We start from the raw sequence: 27686 nt of genomic DNA on the forward strand, positions 1-27686 counted from the left end.
CTTGGACTGGTATCTCTGCTCTGACACGTTACCTTTCTTACCCTCATTTCTCTTTGCTTTAAAACCAGAGGGTGGGTAAAACGACTTCTAAGGAGACATCCAACTTTAAATATGTAATCCTATAATACTAACTGAACTCTGGTCCCAACTTCCTTTACATTAGAGTCCTTTTGGATGGCATATGTACTTGCTTTATTAGAAACTGGAAAGAAGGTTTAAACATGAGATCAGGGGTTTATAACCTTTGTGTGCCATGGACCCTTTTGGCAGTTCAGGGAAGCCTATGGGCCCTTTCTCAGAACATTGTTTTTAAAAACATAAAATGGGGAAGGGATGAGAGAAGCGAGGGCAGACCCAGGGACGTAGTAGAGAGAAGCAAAACACTGTTGAGGAGAGAAAGGGGGAAATGACAGAGATGATTAATAGGAGGAAGAATAAGATGGAGGGAAGTAATTATAACACAGGAAGTAATTATAACTGTGAGTGTGAATGGGATAAATGCTCCCATAAAATGGAAGTGGGTAACAGAGTGGATCAAAAACCAGAATCCTACAATATATTGTTTACAAGAAACACAGCTGAAGCAGACAGACACACACAGAGTAAAGGTAAGGGGGCTGGAGCAGAATTTATTATTCTTTAGTAGAAATAAAAAAAAGCAGGGGTAGCAATTCTGATTTTGGGGAAAGCAAAAGCAAAACAGAGATTAGAGATAAAAATTAATTAAATTAATTTAAAAGAGATAAGGAAGGAAATTATATCTTCCTAAAGGTACCATAGACAATGGACTAAACATATATCCACCAAGTTGTACAGAATTCGAATCCTTAAAGAAGTTAACTGAGTTACAGATTTATGACCAAACAAGAGACAGAGAATATTACAAAATGTAAAATAAATGATTTTAATTATATTAAATTTAAAAGCTTTTGGATGAACAAAACCAATGCAACCAAAATGAGAAGGAAAGCAGAAAACAGAAACACTCTTTACAACAAGTATCTCTAATAAAGGCCTCATTTTTTCAAATATATAGAGAATGGAGTCAAATTTATAATACAAGTCATTCTCCAATTGATATACGGTCAAAGGATATAAGCAGGCAGTTTTCAGATGAAGAAATCAAAGCTTTTAATAAGCATATGAAGTGTTCTAAATCACTATTGATTAGAGAAATGCAAATGAAAACAACTCTGAATTACCATCACACAACTATCACACTAATATGACAAAAAAGGAAAATGATAAATGTTAGAGAGAACGTGGAAAAATTGGGACACTAATGCACTGTTGGGGGAAGTTGTGAACTGATCCAAGCAATCTGGGGAGTGATTTGGAAAAAAGTCCAAAGGACAACCAAACTATGCATATCCTTTGATTCAGCAGTACCACTACTAAGTCTGTATCCCAAAGAGATCATAAAAAAGGGAAAAGGACCTACATGTGCAAAATATTTATAGCAGCCCTTTTTGTGGTGGCAAAATACTGAAAATTGAGGGGATGCCCATTAATTGGGAAATGGCTGAACAAGCTGCAGTATATGAACGTAATGGAATACCATTATACATTAAGAATGAACAGGTAGATTTCAGAAAAATCTGGAAAGACCTGTAAGAATTGATGCAAAGTGAAATGAGGAGAACCAGGAAAACATTATACACAGTATCAGCAACACTATGCAATAATCAACTATGAATGACTCAGCTCTTCTTAGCAACACAATGTACAAAGGACTCGGGAAGGAAAATGCTATCCACATTCAGATAAAGAACTAATGGATGCTGAATACAAATTGAGGCATACTTTTTTCACTTATTTTATTCTTTTTCATGGTTCTTTTTCCTTTTGATCTGTTTCTTCTTTCAAAACTGTAACTAATATGAAAATATATTTTACATGACAGTACATGTATAACCTATATCAAATTGCCTACCATTTTAGGAAGAGGGAAGGGGAAGAAGGGAGAAAAAACTGGAACTCAAAATCTTGTGAAAATGAATGTTAAAAACTGTCTTGACGTAACTGGAAAAAAATAAAATACTATTAAAATGTATAAGTTTATATGCCCAAAGGGCTACAAAAATGTGTACTTTTGACCCAGCAGTATCATTTCTAGGGCTGTATCCCAAAGAGATCATAAAAATGGGAAAAGGTCCCACATGTACAAAAACATTTATAGCAGCTCTTTTTGTGGTGGCCAAGAACTGGAAATCAAGGGAATGACCATCAATTGGGGAATGGCTGAATAAGTTGTGGTATATGAATGTAATGGAATACTATTGGGCTATAAGAAATGATGAACAGTCAGACTTCAGAAAAACCTGGAAAGACTTATATGAACTGATGCTGAATGAAAGGAGGAGAACAAGGAGAATTATACACAGTAACAGCCACAGTGTGTGAGGACTGTTTCTGATAGACTAAGCCCTTCAAAGCAATGCAAGGACCTAAAACATCCCCAAAGGGATGAGGCAAAATGTTCTCCATATCCCAAGAAAGAACTATGGAACTGGAATGTAGAAGGAAGCAGACTCTTTTTCTTGTGTTATGTTTTGTTTTCTTTTTTTCTTGTGGTTTCTCCCATTCATTTTAATTTTTCGATGTAACTTGACTAATGTGAAAATGTGTTTAATAAGAACCCATATAAGATTGTATGCCTTCTCAGGTAAGGAGAAGACAGGGAGGGGGAGAAAATTTAAGACTTATAGAAGTGAGTTTTGAAAACTGAAAACAAATTAATTAAATTTTTTTAAATGTATAAGTTTATAAAGAAAACCAGTTATACCAAAATACTGTTATCAAAATATTTTTAAAAAATAAATTCATGGACCCTGAGTTAAGAAGTACTGTGCTGGATGAATCTAGTCTTTCTGTTGTAATCAGTACTGACTACTTTGGAAAGCTGCAGAAAAAAACCTCATTTTTAGCTTTAGCGACTATCTGCCAATCCATATCCAATGGACCATTTTGAACCGATTCAAAAGAGAATTCACTTTGATCAATCACAACTGTGTGTCTAAAGTAGATCTTCTTATTGGTGTTTCTTATCTGCTCCCTCCAGTTAAAATACAAATCCTTGGATGCTGTTCCTGGTCCACTCCCTCAGAATCTGCATGTTTTTGCTTTCTCTTAATTGCCTGAGACTTGAGGGCTCAGTATTAGGTCAGTCCTTTCAGCTTCTCGGTTCACACAAACCACAGAGCTGGTCCTCTCCAAACTGCAGGACTTTGATGGTTCATTGTTCTATGCAGCCCTTGGTCTACCAGCTCCCACTTTTAGCCTGGCCTTCCTTGCAGCTGCAGAGAAGTAGAACTGGCATTTGTTTTTTAAAAAATGCAAAGTGACTGTTAATCACCCCATTAGGTTATCCCCAAACTCTTTGAAATGAGCAGAAAACGGTTGTGAAAAAAAATTCTGGTCACCACAGCAAACAACACCCCAAAACAGAACATTAGTCTTGGTATTAAGTATATATATATATATATCATATAAACATCTTAAATATGCAACTTCTTTGTAATGACACTTTCCAAAGTCTACCAGAAAAATATCACAGGTAGCTTCATTCATTCTCATGGTGGACAGTCATCATTGGCTCCCACAGCCATCTGAAGCCAGTAGTCCTGATTGCTGAAGATAACAAAGTTGTACAAGTGTTCTCCCCCTTTCCGAAATCCATGTTCGTTTTCTCTCCAAGACACAGGGCTGTCCGCAAAGCCCTGGACAGACAAGGTGACCCAAGGAGTTAACTTTGGGTCATCAAAATAATGACTAAAAGAGAGAGGAGAAAAAAAGCTTTAGTTAAATTGGGATAGAGGAGGAATAAGAACATCTGAAAAATCCTGTTTGCCCAGTGAGTTTGGAGATGTTTTAATGGAAGAAGTCAAAATGTTAACTTTAGATTATAGCACTAAAAAGATGCTCATTAAACTCCTGCTGCCTTCTGTAAATATAACAAATGTAAATGGATATAATACACATAAAACACACTCCAATTGTTACCCGACTCGGCCAGAAACTCATTTACCAGCGAGCCATCTGTAAAGTGCATGGTAATCATTTCCCTCCCTGGGCATTCAGATTCCACTGTTGCTATGTTTACATAGACTTCTTTAATTGGAACAACGAGAAGGCATCGCTCCTCTAAGTGTTTCCACAATTCTATTATGGGGAATTAAAGTATTCTGCTAGCATGAGTGAGAGAACAAAAATTATACTGGAGTGAAAAAGCAAAGACAAATACCACAAATGTTTAAAGTAAAAAAAAAAAAAAAGATTATGGGAATCTGTCTTGATAAATAAAAACTAAGCTGAAGTAGGCTCACTAGAGTTATTAGCAAGTCTCTTCTTTGTTGTGAACTGCAGATAGCAGAGACTGTGCTTTATGTAGCCTAGTAACCCCAGTGCCTAGCACAACATATAGCAGAGAAAGTGGTGAATAAGTGTTGATTGAATGGATAACATTAATAACAAGTGATCTGAGTCTACTAATACTGTCTGAAAGGACGAGTACGTTTCACAGGGTACCTATGGGTACCCTAACCCTAACAGGCATGCAATGAATTTTCATCTTTATTAATGTCAAATGAATAATTATTTTAACAAAGAACTAAAGAACTCTACACTATGGCAGAGTAAATATATTGAAATATAGAGTTACCAGATTAAGGTAAATAGACAGCAGCAAATGGATGAGTCATGAAAAGAAATCTAATTTAAAAAAACTAATCCTTTACTTTCAACATTTTTATGCTTTCTTTTCCAAAAAGAAATAAACTATTTCATCACAATGATTCCTAATAATCATTCTAGAATACCACTTAAGATGACAATATTACTATCCCAAGAGACCAAGAAAGAAAGGCATTTGCGAGGGAACTCCCCAATTCTAAGCAATAAGGTTTAAGGTCCAGAAGACATCATTAAAACAACACGTGCGCACAGATAGATAATCAAGATTTTTCTCACCACAGCTGTTCCAGTAACAGGCCTATCTTCTCAGAGACTATGAAGCCAGTGATTGTGCACAAATAAGCTTTTTCCACCAATGTACTTGGCTGAGGACAGCAATAGGTTGATACAAAACTGAATGACTGATTATTTCTGTCACAAAACCAAAAAAAAAAAAAGAGAGAGAAACTATACACTGGCATCTGATACACAATCATTTGGTGGAATAAGAGTAGTTTTGTTTCATTTTTGTTTTTTTAAGAGCTGGTCCCATATAAGATCATAGCCATCCTTAATACCTACAATTTTACATTACTGAAGACAGCACCAAGCCAGTCAAAGAGTTCTGGTGCACTGCACGATTCTTCCGGCTTTCCTTCAAGTTCTCCACTCTGTAATAATGGACACTGAAGATCTTGTACTGTGCTCAAAGCTATTTTTGGCTGATGCTCCTGAATTTGGTATTTGGAAAAGTATGACATCATTGCTGACTCTTCTGCACCTTAAACACAGCACATACCATTGTTTAGAAAAATGTGAATTTAAAAATCACTTGGTACAAAAACAACCCTTTGAAAGAGTCCTCTTGGTGCCTTTGAATGCTGCAGAGAAGGTTTGAAGGGGAAGGCTGAAAGACATTATGAGGACTGTATTCAAAACCATTATGATCCTGCTCAGCAGCTCTATGCTAGGCTCCAGAAAACTGTTCTTCCTTCCCATTTTACCTGGAAATGAAGCACAGTTTTAAATCTGGTTTATGTTATATACCAAGCTGAATAAGCCAATTATGTGTTTAATGTAGCAATTTCTACTGAGTTAAATAAAATTCATAATTCACATACAGAACACTTCATAGAAAGAGATAGGTTTCAAGGTTATCTGCAAAGAAAACAGAGAGAAGTAACACAAATGATGAGGCTTTTTTCCCCATGTAAGCTGGACTTAAAATCAGTAACACCGGATAGTCATTGAGCTATACATAATTTAGTTATGGAAATAACAGCTTACCTCTCCACCCCCAAGCACCTAAAAATAAGAGCCCGAATGGATGGGTAAAGTGAAAGGGCTGTTCTGCAGAATAAGATGAACGGTCCTGAACCGCAGATCAATCAGTATCACTTTCACACTGGACTAGCCCTTTTGATGAGTTGGGAGAATGCATGCCAAGCTAGGGATGGGAGTTGTTCCTATCGTCTTGTCTTTACCCCATAGTTCCAAAGTCATGTTTGGAAACATGCAAAAAACATGCCATTCCCTGTAGGTCCCCAACCAAACTAGGAATCTGAGGGGACTGGATAAGTATATTTAGCACATGAGAGCCTTCTGTTTGGGAACATACTCTCTAAGAGCTTGATTAGAAGAGAGGTCACATTCAAGTGTTTCATTCCATAAGTCTTACATTTTAAAATAGGAAACCAGGTTTGGGCACTGGTTCTAATAAAAACTGAAGTCCTTACTCAAACAAATGGCCTTGAAAATCAAAGACCAAGAAGATCATAATTCAACAAATATTTATTAAGTACTATATGCAAGGTCTCCAAGAGGCAGCATGGTAGAATGTATGAGAATTTTAAGTTTTAAAAATTTTTATATTTTTATTCTGAGCTTACACACAAAGAAGAGCATTCCTATCACAGAATATAAAAGGGTTATATATGAAACTAGAAAACATCATTTTATATCACCTGCTTTTTACAAGAAAAAAAAAAAGTCTACTTCTCCTCTGTTCTCTCCTGTGCTTTTAAAAATGCCTCCTCTACCCCAGATTTTTTAGCTAATTCTCTCCTCCCTTTCAACTAAAAAGTGAGAAAAAAAAATCCTTTTAACAACTAAGCACAATCAAGCAAAATGAATCCACATGGTGGCCCTAAGCAAATATGTATAAACGTCTTTTTCTATACCTTCAGCCCATAACCTATCAGGACCTCTGGGAACATGGCTAACTGGTTATTACACTGGTCTGTTTCAGTTTTCAGGGAGTCCATTACTAGGGTAAGGTTTGCTAAGTTTCCATTCTAAGCAGCTTTTCCTCTTTCAGTTCTTTCCTTCAGAGCTTTTATTTCATTTTTTTGGCTTGTTTTGTTTATTTTAGGCATTCATGTATTCCTTGGGGAACATAGATTTTTTTCCTTGAGTCTTTGCTTGCTATTGTTACAAACTTATCTGCTCCTATTTTTGTGTTCATCCTTCATTGCTGAAGAAGGCCATGCCATCAGAGAAATGATGGCATCACTTGCACTTGACTTTGTTTTGAGTGAGGGAGGGCTGTGCAGGTCACCAGCCTCACTTCTCCTCCAGAGCCATCTGAGTCCAGTGACCAGCTATTCATCAGGATGACTGGAGATGACCCAGGATGCAATGGGAGACCTTGGGTCCTTTCAGTCAAAGTCTTTGCAGGTACTCACTTAGGGTGAGGCAATGCCCATTCACTGAATAGGCCTGTTTAAGAAGCAGCCAGAGAATGGCCCTTATTTTAGGAGATCACTAAACATGAAATAATTTTTGATACTGGTCAGTGCTTTACTTAATTTACTCATCTATCTAGCTGTATTTCTTGAATTAAGGCTTTGTGCCAGGGCCAGGCTCCAGCCTTCCTCTTCTATCCCCCTTTCCCCTCCGTGGACCCTGCTTGGTCTCTCCTGGGTTCCTAAGCTGACCACTTCCACCTTCTGGTGGAATCAGCATCTCCTCCCCATTCCCCAGTCTCTGAGGTTTAGATCACTGGAACTTTAGGGTCTATTTGATATCTCAAGATAGAGAATTACAGACCACAGAACCCCTGGGCCTGGATTGTCCATATTTGGGCCCTGTAGCTACACTGATTAGTGCCCCACTGTTCTGTGCCCTAGGACTTCCATGGTCCTTACCTGAGGATTTTCTGACCACCTGCACTTTCCATTAGCACCCTCTTTTCAACATTTCAAACGACATCCCATCAAATCAATGTATGGATACTAATATGTAAGAGTGTTTTCTCAGATGAGAAGCTACGAAGTGCAGAACAATACGAGAAGGAGTCTTTGGAGAAGACCTGGCCTCAAGACCTCAGTGTTCACACGATGAAACTGAGGCCCGAGGTAGAAAGCACAGGAATCAAGATTCAAACCCAAGTCCTGTGTTTCTACATCCAGAGGTCTTTATCGTCTCTGGACCAAATGACTTCAACAGTCAACTACGCCTCAAGGACAACCCTTCTTGGCCTAGAAAGAGACTCCAGTTAGCACTATGTGGAAATTATAAACACGATTCTGGTTCAGAACAAGAAGACAAAAGTCCTAAGATGAACAAGACAGTCATGGAATGACACATCTTGGAGGGCGGTGAGCTAGTTCTTCATCAGCAACACCTTTGCAGAGTAATTGGATAACTATTTATCAGGGATGTCATCGAAGAAGTCCCTGCCAAGGTTCCCCCCACTGTTCCAGATTTGTGGACCTTAGGTATTCCTGGCTGGGGAGGTAGGAAGGTCCCCTATCTCACCTGCCAGTGTAACAGTCTCAGGAATCTTTTGGAGGAGCTACAGGGAGAGGGCTCAGGATGAAGAGAGTTCCTTTCAGGTCCTCCCTCATTTTTAGGTGACAGATTTACATTTAGGGAGGTAATCTGTTCAGCGAAACTTATGGAAAGTTCACAGTTACAAAAATATCTCCCCACATAACTATCTGAAATTCCTCTCATTAGAAATTCCTTAGAATGGTACTGGGAAGACAGTGGGAAAGGTTGGGGCTATTATTGATAATGTAGTAGAGATACATTTAATTAGAAAACTTTCCTAGCTGAGACACACCAACGCGATTCATTTCTGGAGGGGAAAAAGCACTTTGTATAGCATGTGGCATATAATGAATAGGAAGGTAAGCAGTAAGGAGGGTTGTTAAGTACAGGTGGTTTGAACAGTCCAATGACAACATAACAAAAAGAATGTTAGGAAATGCAAAGCAGGAACCTATCAGAAAAGCTTGGTCCACCCGTCAGGTTGATGCCACCCCTTCTCTTTTTCTAGAGGTCAGGCAATGCCATTTTGTAACCAGGATGAGGAAAGGGAAATTTCTTGTAATGATCTTACTCCATGATTCAAAGAACAGGAACCTAAAGAGTATTCCAAGAGCAAAGACTGGTTGTGGATTGGAATATCTTACATCATATAGACATGCAAGGCAGAAACAGAGTGAGAACCACTGCTTTCTACCTAAGGACTAAAAGAATTACTTGAGTCTTCGACAATATGACTCTGACCACAGTTCAAGAAACATATCAGTCACGAGTTTTCAAATGACTAGCCCACACAAAGTCATACTGAATTACTTAACATATAAGAAGCAATAGTACCTGCGCCATGGGAGCATTTCTGCTCCTGACCATGGATGCAGAGCTCTGGTAAATCCAATGTGTCCTGACTAATTTTGTGATCCCCTTCCTCCCCCCACCTCCACAGAACTGAATCACTATTCAATGTTCAGCTGACTCCCTTCAATTTATCAGCTGAATTTCAACTTCACAATATCACCACACAATGAATTCCCAATACCTTCATGATGCCAAGCCAGAAGGAAATTGAATTTCAGTGGTTTCTTTTCATTCAAGGCCCAAGATGCTCTTTTGTACTTCTTGGACTCAGGACTGAAGGATGAATCCATCAAATCAAGGGTAACAACTTGAAAAGTTAAAAAAGAAAAAATAGAACACAGTATATTATTTATCTCACGCAAAAAATTTTATGATAAAAAAGTTACAAAAAAAGCTTTATCATTTTACCTACTCGTCAGTAGAGCGTCCTGAAACTTAGCAAAACTATTTTTGTGTTCCTTTTATCTATAAAAGCTAAATTTCTTGAGGAACTACATTTTTAACACTGAAAACAGAAACACATTGTTTCCTTCATTCTCTGCCTAGGCAGCAATTTAAGACAACAGTTCCCAACAGATTAATCATGTTTTACTGGTGTACCTCAAAGCCTTTTTTCCAACTCATCTCCAAGGCTCTTACTATCTCTATGCCCAACTCTCACACAACTCAGAAAGATTCTTAGTGCGGTGAGCAGCCTGGTCAGCAACCCTCTCATCCAACTGCCCTGTCTGCAACTTCACTCCCTCTGGGGAATTCTAAAACAGCATCTCAGTAAACAAAAGTTAAGAAACCCTCATAATGATGATAACAACAACAAAATAATAGCCAACATTTATACAGTTTTAAGATTTTCAAAGTGCTTTACAAATATCTTAACTGATAAGATTTAGGATGTCACCATTCATTACTTTTGTTGTTGAATTTAAAACCTACAGGCCAACTATGTCCACTTGAAGTTGGGAATTTTGGAGGCAAAAACACTCCAAATAAATCCTCATCCTCTTGAAACAAAAGAAGACTGACACAAGGATTTTTATTTAAGCCTATCTAAGATCACTTCTGACTTGTTAAAAAATAATGGAATCTTTACTTATTGGTTGATGTATTTTCTTTTTACATTCTATCCATTTCCAAATATATCCCTCCCCTCTCTCCCTACTCATCAAGTCATCCCTTCTATCAAAGATATAAAAAAAGGATAGGAAAAAAGGCACTTCGGCAAAACTAATACATCAACCATATCTAAAAATATATTCAATATCCCATATGAATTCCTCTCCCAACCTCTGCATATGGGGAAAAAAACCCAATGAATTTTGTATAAATACTTACTGTATCTCATGACTTTTCTGCCAGAGTACTGAGATGGGTGACCTTGAAGTCCAATTTCTTCATAAGTGTCCTTGTCCAGGGACAAAATTAGTTTTCCTATACATCAAATCATGATTTCCATGAGAAACATAATATAAACATAAGTAGGTTTTCTTTAAACTAAAAGAAAGTGAGCCATATTCAATTGTCTGGTGTTATTAGGAATAAAAAGAATATTACCGTTGGGTAACAGGGCAACAGTATTGTCTTGATCAATATTTGTATTGTATGTTAGGGCATAACAGGAACCTGTAACAGAAAAATAAGTCCAAAGAAGGGATTAAATGGAAAGTGAAAACAAACATCATACTGGTAATAATTAGTTTGTACAGATCAAATACAGATGAAATCTGCAGTCATGGGGGATGGTAGGGAATCCTAGTCAACTGACCATTATCCAAATTACCCACCTGCCCATGCACAGTAGTGACTGTGCCAACAGAAAGTAAGAATATGAGAAAAGTCTCACTCTATTCCAACAAGTTCAAGCTTGATCCTGAGGAATTAAGTAAGGACTTAAGGACAAAGGAGAGTTATCTTCTTTTGCCAAAACTGATCTAGGTGGTATGTTGTTGTTTTAATCTAATTTTTTTTTCCAATTAAAAAGGATTTATTGTCTCTCCCTCCCATTTCCTAAACCCTTGTGGGAGGGGTTGGAAAGAATGAAAAGCAAACTGCTTGTAACAAATGTCCACAGTTAAGCAAAACAAAGTTCCATGTTGGCCATGTCAAATAATATACATCTCATTCTGCACACTGCAACCATCACCTCTCCATCTCCGATCAACCACAATTCCAGAAGATTGATGAGATGGAGTGATAAGCATGCTATCTATGTCGGCAACATTTTCAGCAATGGCTTTGATGGTTGATACTTCCATAGCGGAGCAGCATTACTGGGATGAAGATGGACAATGATCCTTTTATTCAAAGGAAAGTTTCCCAGGAAGCAGAAAAAGATCTCCATAGACTAAAATCTGGCACACTTCTAAGAGTCTAGGTAGACATTTTTGACTTACATAAATGAAAAAAAAACCATTCAGGGATCTAAAGCGTTATTTGCCTGCTAAATGTGGCTGGCAATTGGTTCTAATTTAGAACTTATTTGTTGAGAGAAGAAAGATTTTCCTTTGAAATCAAAATTATAGTGTTCCAATCCCTAGCTCTCTAAGGAAGGATGATCCTGGCAGTACTTAGAATGATCCATTCAACTGAAAAGAGACACTAAGGGAGATCAATTAAAAAACCAACAAGCACTCCTTTTTTCTTCATATGACCAGCCCTCATCTATGGCACTTGGAATCCAACAATTTTGCTAATCGAAAGGTTTTTTAGAAAGCCAGTGTAATTTGATTACTCATTGTGTTATGTATTCACTCAACTTGTAAAATATATACACTGACCAGTCAGTTGATCAGTGCTGGGCACTGCTACAGCATAACCTGGACATAAGGATATGAGTAAAGTCCCTATAGCAATGTGCAGTTTCTTTCTACCCAGTCATTTCTTTCACTAGCTTTTCACTTAAATAATCTGAATTAAATCACATCCTCCAGACACAGTAGGTGGTGTTTCTCTCCTAAACACCTAAAATACCAGGCTTATTCTTGTTAGGAAACGTTAGCACTAAAATGGTTGTACTGTATTTATACTCAGACTTGAATTTTTTTAAAAAAGTTTTTAAAAATGGGCCTAATGTAATTCAAAGAGTTTACCAAACTCTTTTCCATTTTTCTTTTCAGTCCTGTTGTATGTAGGAGCTAATACAATCCAATGGACTAATTTGGAATTATAGCTAAAAATAAAACTAAAATATCCCATACCCCTTCACCCATCCAGAGACGGGAATATATTCTAAGGTCAAAGCCAGAAATATATTTCCTGAAATATTCATAGCAGCAAAGAATTGGAAACAAAACAGATGGGTCATCAATCAGAAAATGGCTAAACAAGTTGTGATACATCAATGTAGTGCGCTATTGCTGAACCAAAAGAAACCATGAATCTGGAGATTTTAGAGAAGCAAGGGAAGACTGACATGAACTGAAGCAGAGTGAATGAAACAAACAAAATGGCTAAAACAATACACACAGGGAAAATAGCAATGTGTTAAATGAAAAGAACAAAAAAAAAAAATCAAGACTGGATGCTGCGTAATTTACACAATTAAAATGACCAAGAAAATATACTTCCTTCCCTTCCAGGCAGAGATGAGGAAAAGTGGGTGTGTGGAGCATGGCATATCCCACCAGACTGCTGATTGGTTTTTCCAAAGTGCTTCTCCTTCTGGCACCCACCCACCCTGCCAATACTTGTCAAGCTTATTGCATCCTAGTATTATATTTCATTAATCCAGCTTTTCAATCGGTTTCATCTATATCAGGTACAAATTGTATGAATGCTAAATAGCAAGAATCAGTCAAATTCATTTTAGAACAAGGCCAATGTGATTTACTTAATTATTCTTACTCTCTACAAGGGATTTCTTTCTACATCTCTCTTTCTGGGGTTTGAACATAAAGATGAGACCAAAGTCCCTATGGCATTGTGCTATTTTTTCCCCCTCCAAACCACTGCTTCTACTAGCTTGCTACTGAAATAAATTAAATCATGTCCTCTATGAAAATAAAATTGCAAACAAGTTATATAACCGGAGGGTATTGGGCTACAATTAAAACAGACTCATTAACCCACAGCTATACAAATCTAAAGGCTTGAGTCACTTTGGGCACCCAGAATTTCTAGTGCAAACAGCCCAATCAATAAGAGTTTTTCTTGCTTGTGCTCATTCATTCACCTCTTACTAATGCAGTAAGGTAAAAAGAAGTTCACAGAACAACATTCAGTCTGAACAGAAAGGAGGGATTCGCTTGGGGAATCTTCAGGCTTCTAAGGTAGGACTGCATCTTCAACAGTTGAATCTTGAGCATCATTCTGAGCACATTTAAATGGAAAAAGAGACTGAGTGAAGAAAAGATCAATTTTTTCCCAAGGTGGAGTGCTGACCCTCCCTTCCATCCCCAATATATAGTTCAAGCTTTTAAAAGAATTCTTCCTGAGGAAAGACTTCAAGACTTCTACTGACTCTAATTTGGACTTGGACCTGAGGTAAGATCAGATTGTGCATGGCAACGTGCCGCTTCTCTTCCCCAAATGCTACCAGCCTTTTGTTGATCTTTTCCTGGAAGCTGGCTCCTAGAGGTCTAGGCTGGTCCTTGGGTCCAGAAAAATTTGTCAAGTTTTTCTTTGAGCAGAGGCTACACCACAAAGTCTAAGTGTTAGGAGGAGAAGAGCCACAAAGATACCACGTTCTGCAAATAGCTGCAGACATAAGCTAGCTACAGTACAGCCTTCAGAAAAGACAAAGTAGGGACTATTGATTGTGCACTGATCTTGGCAGCTGCAGAGTAGCTGTGTATTTGAAAACAAAGATAGCAATATCATTTATCTTCATTCATCTTTATAAATGAAGATTGTGTATGTTTTCTAGGGAACAGGCTAGTAAAGCATGGAAACACTCAACACTAGAAGGGAGACCACCAAGTAATGAATTTTCTGGAAATGGCAACCCACGAAACAGCTCAGCACACAAAAGTCACTCAGCATGTACTATGTGGACCCCTTATAGTTCTATGGTGACAGTAATGGGATGGCAAAAATAGGGGGCATAGGACACTGAGAAACAACAGTCCTTAGACTGTCTACAAAAATTAATTTAATTGTTGGTACTTTTAATGTATCATTTCTGTCCAGAGATCAATTAGGAGAAAGTCTACAAGATGAACTGAACCAGTTTCATGCTGACATCCTCACTATAAATGAAACCAGAAGTTGTAATCAAGTTGCAGCCAAATGGCTTCTCCTCAAAGGAAAATAAAGGACTTGGAAGAGCTGATTTCACTATATAACCAAAGACAATAAGAAACAGAGGGGAAAGTTTGGCCCTGGAGAAGAGATGAGAAAATGCACTACTCTTTTTTGGTTGAAGGGGTGGGAAGACTATGACTGTAGAATGTTGTTTTGGTGTCAAGCCCGATCAGTATGCTGTTTTGATTTGCTGATTTTTAAGAATCTTTGTTCCTTGGGAAGGCTTGCTCCAGAAGAAAGGTATATTTGTAAGTAAATGAAAAACTCATCAGTAAACCCTTTTTTTAAAAGCAATGGCAAACAGATTACTATAAAAAAATTACAGCTCAGACATCAATATTCATTCCAGACGATGAAGAAGTAAAGACAAGATCTTAAAAACTTAAATCACTTTCCATCTTAAAAACTTAAATCACTAGTGACTTCAACATTACAGTGAGCCCTTAAGAAGATGGTGCAATGTGCTGAAAAGCATGGCTTGTGACTAAGAAAAAGAGAAGCCAAATAGTTGCGAGGCAAGAAGCTTCTGATTAAGCCATATTATGAATATTTTCTCCACGAATACAGTCAAAAAGCGCTAGATGTTGCAAGTATTGAACATCGTAAAACATTAAAACCAAAATCAGAATGAAGGATAAAAATGAGAAAATACTGGTGCAATTGCGGCAGTTCCAACCCAATCTATTAAAACTGTCAACTCCAAAGAAAGGGAAATAGACAAAAGAATGCTGATCTACCCAATCACCATTTCTTTGCAAAATTTAAAGCAGTATCTAAAAAGAATCCCCAAAGGCCAAGAAGCCATCTCAGCCAAACACCTGAGAGCCTGCCAAAGTGATTTTTCTGAAAGTATAGGTCCAACCATGCCACCTCCCTAATTCAAAAAACTCCACTGGTTCCCTATTAAACTTCAGGATCAAATATGTTTCTATTTATAGGTACACACACAACATATATACATATACATACATATATATGTATATATACATAACACATAAAATACTTTGTTTGGCATTGAAAGCTCTTCACAACCTGGTCACTCCCTGTCCTTAAAAACCTTCACAATCCAGCCCCTTCAACCTTTCAAGTGTCCTTATATTTACTTCCCCTCAAGAACTCTCTGACCCAGCCATTCTGGCCTACCTGCTGTCCCTCAAACACAACTTTCACCTCCTATCTCTGTGACTGTGTACTTGTCCCTTATGCCTGGAAAGTTCTGCTCCTCCCTTCTACCTCTTAGGAGGCCCAACCTCTGAGCTCAAACATCCCCTTCTACAGGAGGCCTTTCCTGGTTCCCTCAACTGCCAGAGCCTCCCCTTCTAAGGTTATTTTCCATTTACTCTGTCTATATCTTGCACATATCTAATTATTTACATGTTGTCTCCCCCAAATTAAATGTAAATTCCTAGAGGGCAAAGACTTTCTTCAATGTCTGGCACATAGTAAACACTTAATAAATGCTGTTGACTACATCCTTATGACTTTTCCTTCTGTTCTCCTCTTTGCATTAAAAAAAAGCTTCAATGACTCATCTTTTGTGGCTACTCTATCTCTGCCACAATTCTTACTGCCATATAGAAACTATTCATAAAAGAAAGAAAAAAGCCCCCATAATAAGCATTGTCAAAGTGTATTTCCACACTGGCTGTGTACAAAACCGTATGCTTTTTTCTGCATCTTGAGCCTAATGCTTCCCTGACAGGAGGTAGGAAGCAAGTTTCATCATCAGTTCTCTGAAAGGATGGCTGGTCAATGAATCTGATGAGAGTTCTTAAATCCTTCTTAGTTGTTTTTCTTGACAATGTTGTTGTTGAATAAATTGTTCTGGGCTCTGTTCACTTCGCTCCTCATCAGTTCAAACAAAGTGTTTCCACGTTTCTCTGCAACTCTCTCTTATAGTACAATAATATTCTATTACATTCATAAACCATAATTTATTCAACCATTCTCCAGAGTTGATAGGTACCTCCTGAATTTCTAGTCCTATAACAAAAAGATGATATAAAAATGTTTGTACATAAGGGTCTTGTTCCTTTTTCCTTGGCCTCTTGGCAGCAAAGACCAACAGTGGAGCTGCAAACTGATGTAGGCGTTTGGGAAAGCAATTTGGAAATAACTATGCCCCCAAGTGACTAAATTATACTGCTGCTGGTACAGTGATATCACTCCTAGGCCTGTGCTTCTGGAAGGACAAAGAAAGAGCAAAAGGACCCAGGTGTATATGAGTTATTACATATATGTGTGCACATGTATATATCTTTCTATATGTACATAGAGATATACATATGTACCACACACATCATATACATATACATACATACACATATGAGAACATTGACAGTGGCACTTTTTTTGTTACTACTAACTAGACGTAAAGTGAGACCTCATCAATTTGGAAATGGCTGGACAAATTATGGTACATGTATGTAATGGAATATTATCATGCCATGACAAATGACAAATATGATGAACTCAGAGAAACCTGGGAGCACTTGTATGAACTGATGTAGAGTGAAATGAGCAGCATCAGGAGAACGGTTTATAAAATGACTCATCACAAATTTAGGAAATAGACAACAAAAGATGTTTCTTACCTCTTGGCAATGAGGTCACAGGTGAGTGGGATAGGTTTAGTGAAGACTTCTCAGAATATAATTCTTCTCCCAGGGGTGAGGTAAGACCGAGAGGCTCAAGCTTACAATATTTTTAGAGTGGAATCATTCCATATAAAGATATAAAACTGTGTAGTACATTAGGGTCTCAATGACTGGATGAAACTTACATAATTCTTCGATGTCTTCATTTCAAAAGGGGTTGGCTAGATTTCGCCTCTAGAACGTAAGATCATATTCTCAGCTAATGAGGATAATGGTCAGTGGGGAGGGACGGACTTGCGTTAGAGTCTATATATATCATTGCTTCTCCTTTGTCTTCGGCTTTTCCTACTCCAGGTGAACTGGTACAGGAATTGCCCCGCTTCTCGAGAATCGACTAAATCAACTTTCTGTCATCACTTTGAGAGGCCTTTGAGTAATTAATTAAGTATGGATCCGAGCCATCCCACACACAGGCTAGAGCAATTGTGTCAAACTCATAGAAACAGATCCCTGCAGGTACATAAGGCATACAGTGTCTGAGAAAATCGTATATTAACATTATCTATGTTATACTGTATTTTTATTTATTGCTAAATATTTCCCAATAATATTTTCATTTGGTTCAACTGCGCTACTCTGAGTTTGACACTTCTAGGTTAAAGGTTCAGAATACACATACACAAACATTTTCTTTTTCGGACATGCCTGATATGTCCATTTGTTTTGCTTAACTATATATTTATTGTAAGGGAGGGCTCTTATGTGGTGGGGGAGTGTTGGTGGGTAGTGAAAGCAATATAAAAAAAAAGAAAAGTGCAAATGAAGCATTAAAAAATACAAAGATCAGAAAATTTAAAAGGGAACATAGACAAGCAGAACAACTGTGTTAAATTTAACATACACTTTTAAAATATCAGCATACAAAAGAGGTTCACGGTTTAATATACAATCTTCACTCCTAGTCACCTCGACTGATGGAAACGTTCATGTTTGCTGATGTTTAAAGTGGAAAGCATTCTAGCAGAAACAGGGTTTTGACTAATATCTCATACTGTAATACAATAAATCCCAAAAAAGTACAGAATCTAAACATCAACATCAACTAAACAAATCAGAGAAGCAAATGAGATTAACTTAACTAGAGAAGAGATGGAAAAGATTACAAAAGATAAATGGAAAACTTTTAATTACACATAAAATTGAACAATCTTTTACACAAGCAAACTAAAGAATTAGAAGGAAAAAATTGAAGGGAAAATCTTCACAGAAAGTATTTCTGATTAAAAAAAGGTCAGATATTCAAGATGTCTAAAAAATAGATACAATATATAACAAAACCCATATCCCAAAAGGTAAATTCTTGAAAGATACAAATACACAGTTCTCAAGCGAAGAAACTCAAAACTATTAACAATCATGAAAAATGCTTGATGATCATGGGTTTCCCAAATTGAGTGATACCACCCAGGGGGAGGGGAGGGGGGTAGGGAGGTAGTAACCTTAGGAGTGAGTACGGGAGTAGCCTGGGGAGTAACTTGATGGTGGCACCGAATAAAAAGGGGTAACCTAACCCCAAGGGGGTACTGAGTAATTTTTTTTGAAAAGGGGGGCAATATGCCAAATAAGTCTGGGAACCTCTGCACATAATTAGTAATAAAAGCAATAATTTAGTAATAAAAGTAATAAACAAAATGTTAAAACACAGTAATAATTAGTAATAAAAGTAAATTAAAATGTCTCTAAGGTTATAGCTCACATTCATCAGACTGACAAAAGAGGAAAATAATAATTGTTGGAAGAGCTAGAAAAAGACAAGAACTCCAACAAATTGTTGGTGAAGTTGTGAACTCGCCCAACTATTCTGGAAGACATAAATTATACACGTGCCCTTTGACACTGCATCTATCCCAAGGAGGTCAAGGACAGAAGGAAAGGCCCCATATGTATAAGACTCTGTGCAGGAGTGCCAATAAACTGGGAAACAGCTAAACAAATTATGATTTGTGAAAGAAATCGAACATTACTATGTCATGAGAAATAATGATGCTGTAAGGTATACCTGACTCAGGTTTATCCCCTCACAGTTTAGGTTCGATATGAAAACAAAATGAGATACTGATAATAATGATTCTTTTTTTTTAAAGCTAGCACTTACATAGCAACTTAAGGTTTGCAAGCACTTTACAAATATTATTTCATTTGATCTTCAAAACAATCCTGGAAGGTAGGTGCTATTACGGTTCTCATTTTCTAGGTAAGGAAACTGAAGAAAACAGAGGTTAAGTGACTTGCCCAGACTCACACAGCCAGTGAGTGTCTGAGGCCAGATTTGGTCCAAGTCCAGCAATCCATCCTCTGGACCACTACGGAGGATGCCATTCAACAATTATCAAAAGGAGATTTACTTAGCCATAGCAGGAGGACATTCCATAGCAACAGGCACCATGAAGTTAGTTCAGCTGAGCAAAGCTCCCGTCTGAGCTGCCAGCTGCTTCCCACCAGTCAAGCACCAGACATCTCCCAGACCTCCCCATGGAGGAGGTCATGAAGCAGTAAGGTCAACAGCCTGAGCTTGTAGTCCCCTGAGTCAACTAAGTCTTGAGGATGGATTCAATACCTTTTAAGATAAGATTACCTAGAGTGTGCTGATAAAGACCTCTCTCCCAGAAAAAATTACAATTTTAAGTGTAACTTGCTTGTGGCGATTGAGATTCCTCAAGTATAAATGCTCACACTGAAAATTGAACAATCTTGTCTAGACTCCAATACACCTTGAACTTGCCTAACTTCCATGGGAGGAGAGGTCCGGCTAAATTGCTCCTCTCACTGATAAATAAGACAAATTCAAAGAAACCAAGAGGACTGGAATGAACTGATGTAAGATAAAATGAGCAAAACTTGCCCAATGGTCACAGCAATGAATAAGAAAACAACTTTGAAAAACTTCAGAATTCTGAACAAAGCTATGACCAACTGGGATTTCCAAGCAGTGATGATGAAGTATACCTACCACATCTTAGAAAAGAAGTAATGGGCTGGATGTTCAAAATAAGAAATGCAATTCCCAATTATGTCCAAAAGTGGTTTGGGTTTTTTTTTGACTACACATATTTGTTACAAGAAAGGGCTTTTCTTGCAGAAAGGGGTAGAGAGAATTAGTGGATAGTGATAATAATGCCCCCAAAAGGAAAATCAATATAATATTTTTAAAATGCACAGAAGAAAACAAAAGCACAGATAGGGACACAAACTTTTAAGAAAAGCAAAACTAGGTATCCTAAGTTCATTTTCTTACACAAACCTCTTTCTTGTATATTGAAATGTCTGTGTTGTTGATAACTTAAATCATAACAAAACAAGAGGAAAACTGCGGATGAATGGAACACAAAGTATTATATGAAGAAAAACAGACCTATGTACTGATTATTAACAGTTCCAGAGTGTACTAATCTTCAGCAAAAAAACCAAAACAGAACCAAACAACTGTTTTCTTACCTTTTTTTATAAAGTTATTGATGAACTCATGTGCAATTAATTCATGAAGAGGTAAATTCTTCACCAAATAGTATGGTCCAATTTCCATGACAAGATTTTTCAGTTCTTTTGATAGTATCCCACATTCAGGAATCAGAAATGATACCTATATGAATGTGTAATAGAAATAAATAACTTATTTCTATGGTAAGTAGTAGACAAGTTCATGAGGACAAAACAATTCAGCATTTTGAAAGCATTTGCTACATATAAGGCACTGCGCTCGACCCTAGGGATTCAGAGAACAGAACAGTCTCTGTCCTCAAGGACTTTACTTTCTGCAAGAATTCAACATGTACAAATAAATGTAATAAGAATAGTAAGCTAATGGCAATTTGAGAAAAGAGAGTACAAGCAAGTGGGGAGACCAAAGTAAGTCGGGAGACCACAAGGGCTTCACAAAGAGGGTAGCGAGCAATGTGAGACTTGAAGAAAAATCAGGATTCTGAAGCAGAAAGAAGGAGGAAGTGATGGAATATTGATTCTGGGGAGCAGCTGGCTCAGACAGAAAGTTGTGATGGAAAGTAGTATCAAATAAGACTGGAAGGATAGGTTGCAGTCAGATTGCAGCTGAAGGAAGGGGAGAATGGTCTTAAACAAGCTAACTTCTATTTCAAGGACAGAGATTTTAGAAAAGATTTGTTTTATGATGTGTACTCCAACAAACAAGACAACAATGGTACTAAGCAGAAAAAAACCTTTTTAATTAGAAAGACTTTACATAGCTTTATCGTTTAGTAAATATAGTTTTAAGCTATCTCAGCTTAAATCTGCACTGACTTTTGGGACACCTTGTATATTTTGCTATTTTCTCAATAAAGTATTGTCAGGCTCTCACTCCAGGACTCCACTAGTGCAGGGAGTAACTGTTTTCTCTGGTAGCTCGTAAAACAGTTCATTGATATGTCAAGAAAATAAAACATCATTAAATGCCTCATGTCTCCATCCCCACTCTAAGACCAAAGAAAAGATGCTCAACTAGGAAACTACAAAGAAAACCACTAGTAGGCTCCCCTAATCTCACTTGTGTCAAAAATTCTACAGGGCACAATAGAGTAGTGGGAAAGGAGACATCACTGGCTGGTGTAGGAGGATCATAAATTTTACATCTAAAGTAAAGAAAATTTTGAATATACAAATGAGATGACCAAGTTGCTACTTTACATAATAATAGTAATGGTGATGATAAACACTAGTTAGCATTTACATACCTTTACCATGTGCCAAGCAGTATACTAAGCATTTTACAAAAATTATCTCATTTGATTCTCACAACTTTGACAGGGAGCAGCTATTATTATCCCCATTTTACAGTTGAGGAAAATGAGGCAACCTGAGTTTAAGTTACTTGCCCAAGATTACAGAGCAAGTAAATGTCTGAGACTGGATTTTAACTCTTCCAGATTCCAAGCCCAGAGCTCTATCGCCTAAGCCACCTGTAACAGCAAGCAAAGGGGGATTTTTTTGTTTTCTTTTCAGAGTTCAGTTTCCCAGGCTCAGGCTAAATTGTGAGCATCTGAAGGCTCAACCTCCTTTGAACCCTGATAGCTCACAGCTGTGCTGAGTCACGTAGGCTTCATGCCTACTGACTGAGCCAATCAGGAGCTGAGTCTTTGTTATATATATACTGGGAGGTTGGTGTTTTACTTCAGGGGGTTCCCTTATGAGAAGGATCTTGTGATTCCCTAATCAAGACTCTAAGTTGTTGTATGTTCAGACCCCACCCCACTTTATATCTGATACAAAAAGGCTCTCTCAATCCAGGGGTGTATGTAAAGTATATGGCAATATTCCTTTGATTCAGGCAGTAGAGCCATGTCTGTTGGTTTATTATTTTATCTATTTTCTGAATGTAACTAAAAAGGATTGTTGACCCATTAAACAGCTAACCTTCTTAGTAAAACAGATCCAAGAACCTGTGGTAGCAATCTTTCTGGGTATGCCAGTGTGGTTGCCATTGCACCTCACTGTCTCTCCACATATGATGGCTTTAGACAGTGTTCAAGGTATTTATATACCACGAGACAAATGATACTGAAAATGTTCTCCCATTCTCTTAAGTTCTATTTGTGTTTGAAGGGTCAGGCCTTACCTTCAATCTCCCAGATGTGAGACCAGACACTCTGAAGACCCAACTTAATTAATCCTCAGCAGATACACCAGTTGTATCCCCAGTGACTACAACAGTACCCTGCATATAGCAGGAGCTTAATAAATGTGCTTAACTGAATTGTACTGAGAACTGTCTTTGACAATGTGCTGCATCCCACTTATACCTACCATATGCTTGTTTGCTATTCTTATACTAATTTTAATTACTCAGAGGCTGTGGTGTTTCATGACTTTGCCCCAAAAAGCATCACTTAGGGGAACAGAATGAACATTCATATTGCACTTACTGTGTTCCAGGCACATCAAAGTGCTTTTACAAATATTCTCCTTTGATCCTCACACCAGCCCCTTGAGGAAGGTGCTATTAGTGTGCCCATTTTACAGTAGAGGTAACTGAGGCAAACAAAGGTAAAATGACTTGCCCAGTGTCACAGACCTAGTAGAAAAATACTGTTATGAAAACAATGGACCTTTGTTACAGAGAGAAGACTGGAGATAACATAAGCACAATAGTCCAATGATAAGGTCATTTCCTCCCATTCAATTCTGGGACCAGCTAACTACCAAACTTTGTATGTTCAAGATATGTGTACACGGCAACAACCACAGTGTGCGAGGAATTTTTCTGGTACACTTAGCCCTTCACAGCAATACAAGAACTTAAGACATTCCCAAAGGACTCTTGGGACAAAAATGCCATTCCCCATCCAGAGAAAGAACTATGGAACTGTATCTCAGAATGAAACATATGATTTTTTCTTGTGTTATGTTTTGTTTTATGGCTTCTCCCATTCATTTGAATTCTTCTGGGCAACATGACTAAGCTGAAAATGTATTTAATAAGAATGTATGTGCAGAACCTATATAAGATTGCAAGTCATCTCAGAGAAAGGAGGAAAGGTGGGGGAGGGAGGGGAAAAAAATCAAAGATATAAAGAAGTGAGTGTAAAATACTAAAAACAAATAAATTAATTTATAAAAAAGAAAAATAAAGCAAAAAAAAGTATGTTTCAAAAAAAATTTTTTTTAAAAAGATGTGTACAAATGCACTATATATAGGCCAACTCTATAAATAGTCCATCCAATGGAAGGAAATCTTTAAGGCAAAATTTTGTTCTCTATACGTTTCAATCTGTGCAACTATAAACATGTAGTCTTCTATAGAATATTGTTTGCAAAATCCTGCCTGTTCTCATACCACCTGAGACATACATATATACTCTCAAAGATTTTTATAGAAATGGGAAAGGAGACATGAGTCAGCAATTACATTTTCACAATCACCCTTTTTGGATAAGGCCCATTTCTTCCCCCAAGCATTTAATATCCTTTCCCTTTTCACATGGCTTAAGAAGTGATTCTTCAATAACCATAAAACTGTTGTCTCCAATCTGAAGCTACCAATTCATGTAAATGGTTTAGTCAAATGCCTTTTCCATCTTTGTTTTGATTCCAAAGTCAGCTTTTTAAGTCTAACCATAGATTTGTTAGAGCAAAATTTATAATACCACATTAGAAGAACGAAAATCAAGGCAACTCCAATATGAGCTATTTAAATAGGTTGCATATGTTTTTAAAAGGCAGGGAAGGAATGAATAAAAGAACAGACATTGCAAGAAGTGATCACCATTTCCTAAAGAAGTGTAACCATTTTAAATCAACACAATGAAGAGGCCCAAAATCAATAAATACTTGATGTTCTTGGCAAACAGATAAATACAGTAGTCAAGGGCAATATCCAATTAAAATATTAACTCTTGTGTAAAATCTTACAGAAGATCATTGTGGAAAGGTGTAAGCAGCATCCCTTCATGAAATAGTGAAAAGCTATAAGGAAGGATAAATGTTTACAAAAGGCTTGGCAAGGCTCTCAATTAATCCAGGTCATCCCCAAAGCATTTAAGAATAAAACTGGAAGCATCACAGCATATTTTTTAAAGGGGGTAGGGGAGGGAAGATCAACCTTCTAATAGTTCTATCAAAGTATTTTATTTTCTCCATTGAAGACAGTTGAGTTACTGTATTTGGACTCTTCACATCACAATCCTCCGATATTCTTTAGGAAGAAACAAAAACGCAACGAATAAAACACTTTAAAATGCAAACGGAAGTAAAATACTTAAACTAACATTATCCGAGGCTTTATCTTTCTAGTCCACAACTACTGGATTAAGTTGGTGACAAGCATCAGGTAAAAGTCACAAAGGCTTCCTGCCTCTTGTCAGGGAGCCGGTGGGCACTATATGTAATGTAGAGGGAATTTCAAACTTAACTATTTAAACAAGCTGTGTTTAAATGTATAAATAAATGGAAATTTATTTTTAAAAAAATGTAAAATGGATAAAAGAAGGGTCCTTGGAATATGTAAAGTCTGACATAGCAAATGGGTTGATTTTGGAAAGAAGGATTATGAATTTAAAAAACACTTCTTAACTGAAATAAATACAAATATTGGAGGATATTAAATGTTCACAGATGTCAATATAATCAAAATGATAATACTGAAATAATTTGCAGAGAAGTACCATAGGTCATTTTACAGAAATAAGCAAAACAATAACAAAATGTATCTGGAGAAACACAAGGTCAAGAATCTCAAGAGCAATTAAATCAACAAGGATTTATCAGTGCTAACTATTAACATAGTTATTAAACGCCTGGCACAACTACAATGTACCAGGCTCTGTGCTAGCACTGGTGATGCAAGTTCAAAGAACTAAAATAATCTTGATAGTGTAAAAAATAAGCAGGAAGGAATGAGACCTGTAAGTACTGGATCTCAAACTATATGATAATGCAATCATTATGAAAGCTTCTTGATGCTGATCAAAAATAGAAAAATTCATCAATGAAACAGAGAAAGTAAACAAGACCTAGAAGCAAATAAGCATAGAAACAGAGTGTTTGATAAACCCAAGTTTATCAACTACTGGAGTAAGAACTCCCTACCTGACAAAAATTTCCAGTTAAATGGCAAACTCCCATTAAAGCAGTCTAGAAGAAATTAAGTTTTTAGAGGACAGTGATATGGAAATCACCCAGTTTCAGTTCCAAAATGTACCAGTAACTTAAGAGAACCTTTAGATAAGTCATGTAATAAATTTCACACCTTGATTAACTTCTATACCTGCAAAACAGGGACAGGTCACAATGCCTGATCCCGCCATCACCTCATCAGTACACTCTATCAAAGCACATGCTAAATTTTATTAAGTAAACACATTTTTATCACCATGGTAATTAGGGGAAGAGAGTCAAGTGTATCTTCTTTGTATCTCTCTCCCGTTAGAATTCAAGCTCTTTGAGGGCAAGAGCTATTTTCATTTTTTTCTTGGTGCCCTCTGCACTAAGCACAGAACCTAACAAATACCAAGAGATCAATAAGTATTTGTTGATTAATATACTCCATAAAGGCGAGAGCTTTGGTAATTTCAGAATTCCTTCCATTATTCACAAGTGTAATCTGATCTCCTATTGCTTGCCTTTTCAAGGCGTAAGAACACAGAGAATTTATATCAAAATTTTTTTAAAAATGATTATAACTTTTTTTACATGTAATTGAGACATTTAACGAAATAAAAAAAAAATTCCTTACAAAGCAACCCCCTCCATTCCCCAAGGCGGGGCTGACTTTGATTCGCAACTGCGAACGATTGCAAATGCATTTGTATCCAATTAGTACTGCACAATGTTTTGATACATACAATATACATACAATGTGTACACACACACACTATACAATTGTATCCAACTAGTACGATACAATATTTTGATACATGTAATATACATACAAAGTATATACATACACACTACAATTGTATACAATGAGTACTACCCAATTAGCACTTTTTGGAAATGTAACCCTCAAATAGGGGTTAACCACAGTCTTTTGGCTTAAAAAGGAAAGTCTTCAACAAAAAGGTGGTGGGGAGGGGAGAGCCTAAGAAGAGTAAACCGGTAAGGGACTGGGGGCTGGGGAGCCAGCACCGGGCCCCGGCAACATCTCGTCAATATTCCTCTCACTGCCCCCCACTCCTGGGGTGACACCCATGGGGGCCCCAAACTCTAGGAGACCGAAGAGATAACAGGAGTGCGCCCACCAATTTCCAGGACTTCTTCCAGCATGGCACTGGGCACTAGTACCAGGGGTTAGAAAACTGAATTCAATTTACTCCTCAGTTTCCCCTTCCGTAAACTAACGGATTGGGACTCTTGGATATCTCCGCAGGGATGTTCCAAGGCTAGAACTGAGATTCCCCAAGGCGAGTCCTATGCCGGCGGCATTGTGGGAGTTGTAGTTTTCCCAGGCGCCAGGACCCTCGGCCACAGAAAAGGCGGAACACTACAACTCCCAGGGCGCTCGGTGCAATCCTCCTCCGCCCCCGCCAGCGCCCTCCCACGGGCCTCCGGGATGTGGCTGGAGAGGAGGCGTGGCGTGGGGAGCAGGCGCGAGGTCCGGGTACGCTTGAGGGCAGCGCCGCCCTCCCCTCCCCGCTCGTCCCACGGGGTGGCGCGGACCACGCCGGCGGGAGAGGAAGTTGCCATGGGCGGGACTCACCCTGTAGTTGTGGTAGTGCGTCTCCACGTGCTGCCGGTGCCGCGACTTGCCATGGCCGAAGTTGGACTTCTCGCACACTAGCAAGTGTCGTGGCGTTTCCTGCAACCTGCGCAAGGTAGACATGGTCACCGGGCCCGTTAAACACCCCCGGGCACGAGAATATCGTATTTTTGCGAACTAGTGACCGCGCTGCGCATGCTCAGTGCTTCCCTCTGCTCTCCCACGTGGTTGGTGGGAACACGCGGCCCGCGGTTCTGTGTCGTGATTGGACGAAACCTTCGGGAGGCAGTCCCAGGAAAAGGATAATTAGGAAGGGAGGGGCTAGGACTGTGCGCCTCCTCGAGACAGCC

At 38.0% G+C, this 27686-nt stretch overlaps 1 protein-coding gene across 2 annotated transcripts; it reads right to left on the minus strand.

Annotated features, from left to right (window-relative positions):
- Positions 1 to 878: 878 nt before the first annotated feature.
- RPP40 (ribonuclease P/MRP subunit p40) lies at positions 879 to 27686 on the minus strand. Of its 2 annotated transcripts, XM_072603719.1 has the most exons (8): positions 27337 to 27683; positions 20628 to 20772; positions 10849 to 10917; positions 10630 to 10725; positions 9479 to 9604; positions 5254 to 5452; positions 4969 to 5103; positions 879 to 3771 (listed from the first exon to the last, which is right to left on the minus strand). In XM_072603719.1, the coding sequence occupies exons 1-8, from the start codon at positions 27457 to 27459 to the stop codon at positions 3573 to 3575; spliced, it is 1092 nt and encodes a 363-aa protein (XP_072459820.1). In that variant the 5' UTR covers positions 27460 to 27683; the 3' UTR covers positions 879 to 3572. The 2 variants fall into 2 exon arrangements, with proteins under 2 accessions (XP_072459820.1, XP_072459821.1); XM_072603720.1 differs by lacking the exon at positions 4969 to 5103 and having other exon boundaries at positions 27337 to 27686.

The sequence above is a fragment of the Notamacropus eugenii genome, chromosome 4 (genome assembly GCF_028372415.1).
Source record: "Notamacropus eugenii isolate mMacEug1 chromosome 4, mMacEug1.pri_v2, whole genome shotgun sequence".
Lineage (NCBI taxonomy): Eukaryota > Metazoa > Chordata > Mammalia > Diprotodontia > Macropodidae > Notamacropus > Notamacropus eugenii.

Bases quoted from the DNA above. Each gene is read 5' to 3' on its own strand.
- RPP40 (XM_072603719.1), bottom strand. From the start codon at position 27,459: ATGTCTACCTTGCGCAGGTTGCAGGAAACGCCACGACACTTGCTAGTG. The intron at 9,605-10,629 runs GTAAGTATTTAT...TAACTTTTCAAG, and splicing joins CAGAAAAGTCATGAGATACA to TTGTTACCCTTGATTTGATG. The intron at 3,772-4,968 runs GTGAGAAAAATC...TCTCTCTTTTAG, and splicing joins CTGTTACTGGAACAGCTGTG to TCATTATTTTGATGACCCAA.